The sequence below is a fragment of the Haliotis asinina genome, chromosome 14 (genome assembly GCF_037392515.1).
Source record: "Haliotis asinina isolate JCU_RB_2024 chromosome 14, JCU_Hal_asi_v2, whole genome shotgun sequence".
NCBI lineage: Eukaryota > Metazoa > Mollusca > Gastropoda > Lepetellida > Haliotidae > Haliotis > Haliotis asinina.
This window is the reverse complement of record NC_090293.1, coordinates 46,159,206-46,170,319: the sequence shown is the minus strand read 5'-3', so window position 1 is coordinate 46,170,319 and position 11,114 is coordinate 46,159,206. Positions and strand designations below refer to the sequence as shown.

Sequence of the window (11,114 nt, the reverse complement as noted above, 5' to 3'; positions counted from 1 at the left end):
GAAGTAAACCCAAGTACTCAACTCTGAAGCATTCTTGAGCCATCCGGTAACTTTGTTCATGACTGACCCTTTAAAAACAAAGAACCAAAGACTCGTGCAAAAACTTTTTTTGGCGTCAAATGTATCAAATGTATTCAACAGCTACAATGAACACTAGTGTCGTACAGTTCAATTCTTTGGTCGCAAAGTTGAAATCAATTCTTACTGAGATGGGAACCAATCGCGTCATCCACAATCTCCTGGTATTGACTGGATCTAACGATTTGCTTGTATTGTGGCACGGAGAAGGGGGAACAACCATGGGATAAATATAAAACAGGTTTCCTGGAGCTGTGACGGCACTTGTCTCTGGAACGTCACCTACAACCACGATGCCACCCAACCTCGTTGTATTCCTGACCCTTGCAGGTAGAGTTATCGCAATTGCTTTGACTGACCGCACCATTTGTCGTTGGATTCGTTTATATATATATTCCCTTGTAATGATTATTATATTGCTTTATTTTTTAGATTATTTTCTGTTATTATCGCAGTTTATCGGGAATATGTCACTGTTCGGGTTATAGAAGATGATGTCGAAACAAAATGGTATTAAAGCTATTAACAGTATCATTTTTATGATTTAGAATCTGCGGACTTTCCAATATCTCGAATTATTATTACGTTTTTTACCTTGTACGTTTTAACAGCAGAGAGCTTTTTTAGCTGATAACCTCTGTCTTATCAAGAAAACCTCAGGCGAATTTTATATCTAACAGTAAGTGTTATCATTTGTTTGAGTGCCATTTCTAACAGGATAATTACGATAAGAAAACACGAAGCTGAAAATCGATTCATCATTTGTTGCCATTTTCAAATAAGATATTAACGGTTTGACGGCTCAGTAGAATAGCTTCAAGAACCGCGCATAAATACAGATTTTAAACGAACCACCAATTTCAGTATGGTGTGAAATACTTAAAAGCTACTGGGAAAAGCATTTGTTGACTTAATGAAATGCTAGTCGATAGCTGATCCAGTAAGAGACCATCACATTGATCTGCTGAGCTTGTAAGTGGTACCGGCTAGTCGACCAGACTAAGATTTATAATAAAGGTACCAGTTTTATGAGATCGAATTATCGCATGAATAAAGGATTTTGAGTAAAAAAATATATTTAAATGATAAATTATTGAGTGATAAAGCCTTAATAAAGTTTAGAGAGTGTTGATTCTCCAATGCAAAAATATAGTCTATCCTGCTCAGAAAAAGTGCATAAGGCTAAACAGACTCGGGGGTACCCGCTACGAGAAGCTGATTTAGGAGATAGTTCCACGTTAGAAAAGCAGAGAGAATGTTGTCAAGATTAGGAGTTAGTTCCACGTTAGAAAGGCAGAGAGAATGTTGTCAAGATTAGGAGATAGTTCCACGTTAGAAAGGCAGAGAGAATGTTGTCAAGATTAGGAGATAGTTCCTCGTTAGGAAGGCAGAGAGAATGTTGTCAAGATTAGGAGACAGTTCCTCTTTGAAAGGCAGAGAGAATGTTGTCAAGATTAGGAGGTAGTTTCTCGTTAGAAAGGCAGAGAGAATGTTGTCAAGATTTGGAGATAGTTCCTCGTTAGAAAGGCAGAGAGAATGTTATCAAGACTACTGTTCAGATCGTTTAAGGGGACGTTTGAAATCAGATTTATGGGTCCGCGGTACGAGAGGCCGATTTAGGGACATTGTTCCACTTTAGGAAGGGTGCACCGTTAGGTTTAGGGAGATTGTTCCACTTTAGGAAGGGTGCACCGTTAGGTTTAGGGAGATTGTTCCACTTATGAAGGGTGCACCGTTAGGTTTAGGGAGATTGTTCCACTTATGAAGGGTGCGCCGTTAGGTTTAGGGAGATTGTTCCACTTTAGGAAGGGTGCACCGTTAGGCTTAGAGAGATTGTTCCACTTTAGGAAGGGTACACCGTTAGGTTTAGAGAGATTGTTCCACTTTAGGAAGGGTACACCGTTAGGTTTAGGGAGATTGTTCCACTTATGAAGGGTGCGCCGTTAGGTGTAGGGAGATTGTTCCACTTATGAAGGGTGCACCGTTAGGCTTAGAGAGATTGTTCCACTTTAGGAAGGGTGCACCGTTAGGTTTAGAGAGATTGTTCCACTCTAGGAAGGGTACACCGTTAGGTTTAGAGAGATTGTTCCACTTTAGGAAGGTTGCACCGTTAGGCTTAGAGAGATTGTTCCACTTTAGGAAGGGTGCACCGTTAGGCTTAGGCAGATTGTTCCACTTTAGGAAGGGTGCACCGTTAGGTTTAGAGAGATTGTTCCACTTTAGGAAGGGTGCACCGTTAGGTTTAGAGAGATTGTTCCAGTTTAGGAAGGGTGCACCGTTAGGTTTAGAGAGATTGTTCCACTTTAGGAAGGGTGCACCGTTAGGTTTAGAGAGATTGTTCCACTTTAGGAAGGGTGCACCGTTAGGTTTAGAGAGATTGTTCCAGTTTAGGAAGGGTGCACCGTTAGGTTTAGAGAGATTGTTCCACTTTAGGAAGGGTGCACCGTTAGGTTTAGAGAGATTGTTCCACTTTAGGAAGGGTGCACCGTTAGGCTTAGAGAGATTGTTCCACTTTAGGAAGGGTACACCGTTAGGTTTAGAGAGATTGTGCACCGTTAGGTTTAGAGAGATTGTTCCACTTTAGGAAGGGTGCACCGTTAGGTTTAGAGAGATTGTTCCACTTTAGGAAGGGTGCACCGTTAGGTTTAGAGAGATTGTTCCACTTTAGGAAGGGTGCACCGTTAGGCTTAGAGAGATTGTTCCACTTTAGGAAGGGTGCACCGTTAGGTTTAGAGAGATTGTTCCACTTTAGGAAGGGTGCACCGTTAGGCTTAGAGAGATTGTTCCACTTTAGGAAGGGTGCACCGTTAGGTTTAGAGAGATTGTTCCAGTTTAGGAAGGGTGCACCGTTAGGTTTAGAGAGATTGTTCCACTTTAGGAAGGGTGCACCGTTAGGTTTAGAGAGATTGTTCCAGTTTAGGAAGGGTGCACCGTTAGGTTTAGAGAGATTGTTCCACTTTAGGAAGGGTACACCGTTAGGCTTAGAGAGATTGTTCCACTTTAGGAAGGGTACACCGTTAGGTTTAGAGAGATTGTTCCAGTTTAGGAAGGGTACACCGTTAGGTTTAGGGAGATTGTTCCAGTTTAGGAAGGGTGCACCGTTAGGTTTAGAGAGATTGTTCCAGTTTAGGAAGGGTGCACCGTTAGGTTTAGAGAGATTGTTCCACTTTAGGAAGGGTACACCGTTAGGTTTAGAGAGATTGTTCCAGTTTAGGAAGGGTGCACCGTTAGGTTTAGAGAGATTGTTCCACTTTAGGAAGGGTGCACCGTTAGGTTTAGGGAGATTGTTCCAGTTTAGGAAGGGTACACCGTTAGGTTTAGAGAGATTGTTCCAGTTTAGGAAGGGTGCACCGTTAGGTTTAGAGAGATTGTTCCACTTTAGGAAGGGTACACCGTTAGGCTTAGAGAGATTGTTCCAGTTTAATGTTTTTGGAGATATTTAGATCTGGGAGCATTACATATTACAGTGACAGGTTCAGGGAGAGTGTGTAGGTGTTTCAGACAACTGGAACAGCCCTGATCAGTAGCGCACTACTCAATTTATGTTTTCCAGGGTACGATATCGGCGCCTGGAGTTATGCCCGTGTTCACATGTATCTGACCGTGAAGGTCCGGTTAAAATTGCTTCAGTACTTTGTAGATCGATTATCTTGATATGGAATACTGGATTATCTGGTCTAGACTGGATTATCTGGTCTAGACTGGATTATCTGGTCTAGACTGGATTATTCACAGCTCGCCGTCATTTTTGCTGGAAATTGCTGGGTGCGGCGTAAAACAACGAACAAGCAGACCCAGCTGCGTGTTTAGCTATTAGTGTCGGTCAAACCCTTTTCATTCGGTGTGATAAGTTGTGTCATAAATTTATTATCCTGAGGTCAAATCCCAGTTCCAACAGACATAAATCTAAGTTTGTGAACGCCGTCTCCTGAAATCGCTGGTGTATTGTCTGCACGGCGTAAAACCTTACTCACTCATCCATTCACTCACTCACTCATGTAACTCGCTAACTCGTCATTTGTTTTCAGTTGCGGTCCCGGCAGCTCTGGCAGCGACGTGTACGAAGTGCAAAGCCGACTTTGACAGCGTCTACAACAGTGCCTCCACAACGAATACCCAGAAATGCGAGTAAGTGATACAATTTAGAAACCTCACAACCAGTTACGTGGATGAAGCGTCGGGAAAGTCGGCGGTTCGATCCTCAGTTGCGTCATTTCAACAAACATTAAAAATGGTACTTTTTTATTACCGTGCCTGGCTCACACAATTTACCAGGTTAAAACTAGGACTTGGCTCGGAGCGTCAGAGTGTGGAATCCATGTTAAACTGCGGCCTGGGCACACTTGCACAAAGAGATCATAGCGCTACAATGTTTGTGACTCCCATTCTCCAACATAGGCTTAAAACAGCAGTAACGCTAAGATCGCTTTGTGCAAGTGGCCCTGGTATCGAAATGGGCAAGCACTAAACCGGCATAATTATAGAAGGCGAAGTGCATCCATTCTGTTTCCAAATTAGTGGGGTAGCCTAGTGGTTAAAGCGTTCGCTCTTCACGCCGAAGACCCGGGTTCAATTCTTCACATGGGAACAATGTGTGAGGCCCATGCCTGGTGTCCTTTGTCGTCATATTGCTGAAATATTGCTGAAGACTAACGGGCGTTACACTGCAATTCCACCAGTCGGCATAATGGTTGGCCTGGTCAGCAACTGGATCTACGTACACAGGATCCGCTTTTTCCAGATTACATTTTGAATCTTGTTTTGTTGTTTCACCGCACTAGACTTTATTCAGGTCTAATTAAGGAGTGAGACCAGTGTGACTGAAGGACATAACTTTGCACAGCGAGATTCCATTTTTGACCAACTCGTGTCTTTCAGGGTAAGACACATGAAGATCCGGGTTAGAATGGGTCTTCAGCAATCCATGCTTGTCGTAAGAGACGATTAAGAGGATCGGGTAGTCAGGCCTGTTGACTTGGTCGACACATGTCATGATCGGTTCAAAAATGCACAGATCGATGCTCATGTTATCGTACCCCAGTTGTGTAGATTATGATGTTGATCACTGGACTGTCTAGTTCAGATTCGGTTAATTACAAACGCTGCCAAAGAGCTGGAATAATGCTGGTGGCGCCATAAAACAACCAACTAACCAACCAGGGTCCCGATTCACAAAACTCTCGTAAGCCTAAGATCTCGTAACTTTTCTCGTGGCATTCGTACCTCCTATACTGTAACATAAGAAGTGGGAATGCTGCGAGAAAAGTTACGAGATCTTAAGCTTACGAGAGTTTTGTGAAACGGGGCCCAGAACTGACGTGGAAATTGCGGAAACTTAGTGGTTAGAGCGTTCGCTCTTCACACAGAAAGTACCATCCCAACATGGATACACTGTTTGAAGTCAGTGTCTAGTGTGACCCACTATGATATTGCTGGAAAATTGCTAAAAGCGTGCAAAACTTTCCTCATTCACTCATTTGTGCCATTTTAGGACACATGAAATGGCGACTTGAAACCTTCTTGCAGATTACAGAAAGGTGGGACTTGTGACGAATGTGCAAAGCATCGTGCAAATGTAACGTTTGGCTCAAATGGGTACCCTGTATGTTAGTGCCAATACAGATAGTAACAAAGTGTCATAAATTTTCAGTGCCATTAAGGCGTACGGTGGATGTCTATCGAAGGCAAGCGGAGATGGATGCACTGCTGTGATAGCCAGGTCTGGGGAAGCTTCGGCTGCAGTTATCGCCCTTGCTGGAGCAGGATACACCTGTAGTAAGTAACTTACGGCTGCATTAGGAGCTGATCATTTTAAACCAGGTGTGTGGTGGGATAATGGTAAATGAATGCATCACATTTCACAGTCACAGAACCAAAATTAAATTGACGTATATTTTCGCTGGACGAAACCAAAATGTATTTCATAACCTGAAAATATGTGTTCACTCTTGTTTAACTGACCACAACATTAGCCATTTGTAGAATTGCAAAGAGATATTCCAGACTCACTGAATCATCACACTGTAGGTGTTTTTTATCAATCTATTCAAATTGTATATTTACATTTCAGCACTAACAGCGACATGTATTTGTGAACTCGCCTACCTGGAAAGATCAATGACAACCGATGACTTGAAATGTGTGTAAGTAAAACAAAGCACTTGGGCTGCTAAGTTGAAAAACAAGCACAAATAATAACACAGTAATAAAGTGGCAGGATCCATATGAAACCTCTCCAATCCCTAAATTTCGCTTAATGGACTTAACGATATAAATGAGTGATTGAGTTTAGTTTTACGCCACACTCAGCAATATTCCAGCTATATGGCGGCAGTCTGTAAATAATCGAGTCTGGACCAGACAATCCAGCGATCAACAGCATGAGAATCAATCTGCTAAACTGGGAACGGATGACATGTGTCAACCAAGTCAGCGAGTCTGACCACCCGATCCCGTTAGTCGCCTCTTACGACAAACATAGTGGCCTTTTACGGTAAGCATGGGTTGCTGGAGGCCTGTTCTACCCCGGACCTGGTGTTGATATCTTACTTTTAAAGGATTGTTTTCTTATTCTTTTTATGGGTGGTGGTGGTGGTGGTGGTGTGTGTGTGTGTGTGTGTGTGTGTGTGTGTGTGTGTGTGTGTGTGTGTGTGTGTGTGTGTGTGTGTGTGTGTGTGTGTGTGTGTGTGTGTGTGTGTGTGTGTGTGTGTGTGTGTGTGTGTGTGTGTGTGTGTGTGTGTGGGTGGGTGTGTGTGTGGGTGTGGGTGTGGGTGGGTGTGGGTGGGTGTGTGGGTGTGTGTGTGTGTGTGTAGAGTGGGTTGGGGGGAGGGAGTATTGGGGAGGGCTTTGCTGTTTTGTTTTTGTTGTGTTTTTTTTTATCAAGTATTTAACCATGATAATCGTTTCATCTGGAATTTGTTTCAGTGAGGGATTAGGGTTCAACGGGGACAAACGGGGACACTTATAGATTAGATCAGATAAAATGCACCATTCATGAACAGAGTTCTAAATTGTGAAGTCAGTAACTTTAACACATCTTTCTTCATCCATATTCACTCTTTGTCATTGTTTTGAATATATTTAATGCTGACATAATAATAAGACTATGGGGTTTTGTTTCTTTTACGACCGTCAACCATACCATTTTCTTTCGCCTAGTCCTTACTGTGATGCAAAAGTCCTACGCGATTTGTTTTAATATTTCCTCCGATTCTCCCATCAACCTGACTCTCCTTTTAAATTTGATTGGGATACAGAAAACTTCGGCTATAACGAACCCCATGTGATCACTAATTGTAGCTCATTACAACCGTATTCGTTAGACGCATTTAGATAGCAAGTAGAGGAGGCCGAAAGAGGTTGTTATATCTGAGAGTTCGTTATGTTGTATCTCTCCTACGAGCACTCATACAAACGACACACATAACAGTTATATGCCTCTTCATTTTAACATACTTTCCTGTTTCTGTCAAATTTATATATTCTGAGAAACTAAGCGTTACAGCCCTCTCTAAACAGCTATTTCACGAGTTATCCCCCTTTATCAAGGATACTTTCAAGAAAAGGAGATGGTTTCAGTTCAAAATGGCGTCATGACACCTGAGTGGCAATTGTTCGAAGAGCCCGTAAAATCTCAACGAGTAGTTCAAATGGAATTACTTTTCCAGAGCTGCAGCCAAGTATGTTGAGTGTACTTACCAGACAACCACCGCTGGATGTGACTCGACCAAGACGAGCGCTGATATGCGTTATGCAGCCAGGATGAAGGCCACAACTCATTGCGGATGTGCCTCCGGTGAGTACCCCAGATGAAAACATCAAAAGCAGAGATGCAACTAATCTATGATTTTGGTTGTTATTTAACGCTACACTCAGCAAAAGTCACTAAACAGCGTCGGTCTGTAAGTAACTGCGTCTGGACCGGACAATTCAGTCGTCACCAGGGCCCCGTTTCACAAAACTCTCGTAAGCCTAAGATCTCGTAAGTTTTCTCGTAGCCATTGTGCCTCCTATACTGTAGCATAGGAGATGCGAATGCTACGAGAAAAGTTACGAGATCTTAGGCTTACGAGAGTTTTGTGAAACGGGGCCCAGCATGAGATCATTCGTGACCCACTCGTGTTACTTCGGATCAAGCCGAACAGTAGGTTACAGAAAGGGGCGAGTGACGAATACATTCGGTATACGTGGCATGGCAGGGGTCAACCAAGTCAGTGAACCCTTATTTCTAAAATTCTGAAAGGGTGTCTTTACACAAAAGCTTGATGCCACTGCACGGAGAGCCTTTGGAAACGTAATTTTATACAACGAAATTTCTCATAACCTAGTGAAGTAGCCCAATGGTTAAAGCGTTTGCTCATAACGCCTAAGACCCGGGTTTGAATCCCTACATGAGTATTATGCGTGAAGCCCATTTTCACTGTTCCCGCCGTGATATTGGTGGAGTATTGCCAAATGAGGCAAAAACTAAACTCACTCACTCTGTTTCCAGGCAACGCTCTCCAAGTCTCCTTCATGAGCTTCGTGTTCATCGCTGTTGGGATGTTTCTGAAGAACTAAACGTGGACGACAGCCACTGCCTCCTAAACGACGACACGACAGATGTTTTTCCTCATATAGCAGTAGTTATCTTTTCACCTGTATAAAGTGCCTAAACATCTTCCATTGATCGGTTTTTGGTATCTTTCGTCTTATGTGGGCTGGAGAAATAGCTCCACATTTAATGACCAGACAACGCGAATGACGTGTGATGTGTACGAGTTTCACTGAATAAACTGCGTTGTCCTGGATCTTGTTTCAGTTCAGTTTGTGAATGAGATAGTTCTTGTACAAATCACACTATTATTGTCCAACAGACGTGATATTATTTAAGTGCTGACACCAACTGAAAACCTTCGTTTAAGTATGGAAGGAGTAGTGTTAACTTCATATTCAGCAATACCTGAAAGTTGTTTGTAACTAATTGGGTCGAGAGTAGATCTGAAAATAAATAATTCATTGATAACACTATTTAACAACAAAGAAGCTGAGGTAAAAAGCCAAAAATCTACACCATACCTACACCCTCACCTTGTTCCTTGACAATGAAACACAGGACACAGAACAAATGTTGTTAATTTAATTTGTAAATCGGATTAACAAAGTCAACATTCCCAAAAGAAAAAAAGAAGTGGCTGCCAAGTTTATTCCCTCAGGTAAAGGTCAAACAGGTGACAAACAATGATACAAGACTGACTGATATATGTCCTTAACTAATGTACATAACACGCATGCATATAAAATTCTACAAATATATAAGACTTAGTGATACTCGCATTTCAAACTATTTCTATAAATTACTATGTACAATTCATATGGCAGTCAAGTCTCACACATGAAGGTATGCTATTGTGAATACTTGGAAATAATTAACATGAAAACAACACTCTACAAACAATTCAACAGATACACCATGGTATGTAGCTCACCTTGATTGAGCGTTGCCATGGAGATAGGTAATGGAAGACTGAATGACATACTACCTGTGATGAAACTCTCGCCAGGGGATGTCAGAGCTTACTCTTGTCCTCTCACAGACATTGTAAAAGATATCTTGTGTTTTATAATTGGGAAATGTTTTCCAGTCATTCATAATACTGGGAACATAATAAACTATAATGAATGTTACTGAAGTGTCCACAAGTAAAACAAGGATACTTTTAGCCCTTAATAGTCTCTACGAAACCCACTCACCAACATCTAAACATCCTAAAAACATCCTCTTCAAAGAGATCCCAATTTAACCTCTAAGATAAAAATGACCTTTCAGCAGCAAAAACAGCCCTGAGGGGTAACTGTTTATTCACAATGGCCTGGCTTTGATTCCCTACATGGGTACCATGTAAGAATCCTTGGTGTACTAAAAAACATAGCTGAAAGTGTTAAATCCCTATAAACATGCAGGGTTGCTTCAAACACCTGTCCCTTTCAACACGCACTGAAGTATTCTGGAAATACAGGCATCCAGTTTTGAACTTCCATATGCAATTAACAGCATTACAATCAAGTCATTATGTGATAATGTGGATCTGTTGTACACTCGCTCAACCACCCTTCACTCCAGCTATATCATGGTAGGGGAGATCAACACTGGGCCTCATACATTCCTACAAATGTGGACATTTGAACCCGCTCCTTTCACATGGCTGGGGAATGACCACTCAACCACCCGTTTTCATGAGTAATGATATAGAGATCAGTGATCGAAATAATGGCCTGCCCGACTGCCCGTGGCCGGTAAATTTTGAGTCGGGCTGCCTGGAAATTCTCTCCACCAGCCCGAAACATGGTTCAAGAAGAACCAATCAAAGAGAGGGTTACTTAAAGGTGGGCAGGCAACTTTCAAGATGGGCAGGCAACAGTTATGCACCACCAGCCCGGCTGTCAGTTTGAGTTGAAAAATTATTTCAATCACTGATAGAAATAATATGTCCTTACCCTGCAAAATGGAAATGGAAGAAATAAACAAAAGAAGAAAGGTTTAAATCCCTGGACAAGGGAGGAGGGGATTAACAGGAACCCATCAAGTGTCACTGTGCATATCAAGCATATTTTTTCACTGTAATGTATCATTTGAATCATGAGGAAGTGTTGTAGCCTCATGGTTAAAGTGTTTGTTTGTCAGGCCAAAGATCCGGGTTTGATTCTCCATATGAATACAATGTGTGAACCCATTTCAGGAGTCCCCTGTTGTGATATTGCTGGAATATTGCTAAAAGCTGTGTAAAATTAAACTCACTCTTCTGAATCATTGTTAGATCATTTGTACATTAGGAACACAAACAAACAAAAAGTGATGATGATGAGACAATAATGATAATGAAAACTAAATTCATTTGTCATCATAGTAACAGTTCTATATTGGAAAATGCCATTTAGATCAGAATATCGTCTAAATAAATAGCACAATAGTATTTCAAGGTTGTCACTGAGACATATCAATGATCAATGTTACATAACCACATACAACTCCTCAAGGACAAAGTAGATATATATAA

The 11,114-nt window shown here is 41.8% G+C and overlaps 1 protein-coding gene across 1 annotated transcript; it reads left to right on the top strand.

The window, feature by feature from the left end:
* Positions 1 to 307: 307 nt before the first annotated feature.
* On the top strand, positions 308 to 8,867 carry LOC137261642 (uncharacterized). Its single transcript, XM_067799421.1, has 6 exons — positions 308 to 408; positions 4,107 to 4,206; positions 5,729 to 5,853; positions 6,149 to 6,221; positions 7,746 to 7,873; positions 8,570 to 8,867. Exons 1-6 carry the CDS (start codon positions 372 to 374, stop codon positions 8,635 to 8,637), a joined length of 531 nt encoding a protein of 176 aa, XP_067655522.1. The 5' UTR covers positions 308 to 371; the 3' UTR covers positions 8,638 to 8,867.
* Positions 8,868 to 11,114: the final 2,247 nt, after the last annotated feature.

Coding starts and splice junctions, on each gene's coding strand:
- LOC137261642 (XM_067799421.1), top strand. CDS start 372: ATGCCACCCAACCTCGTTGTATTCCTGACCCTTGCAG. Junction 5,854..6,148: donor TGGAGCAGGATACACCTGTA/GTAAGTAACTTA, acceptor TTTACATTTCAG/CACTAACAGCGACATGTATT. Junction 7,874..8,569: donor TCATTGCGGATGTGCCTCCG/GTGAGTACCCCA, acceptor CTCTGTTTCCAG/GCAACGCTCTCCAAGTCTCC.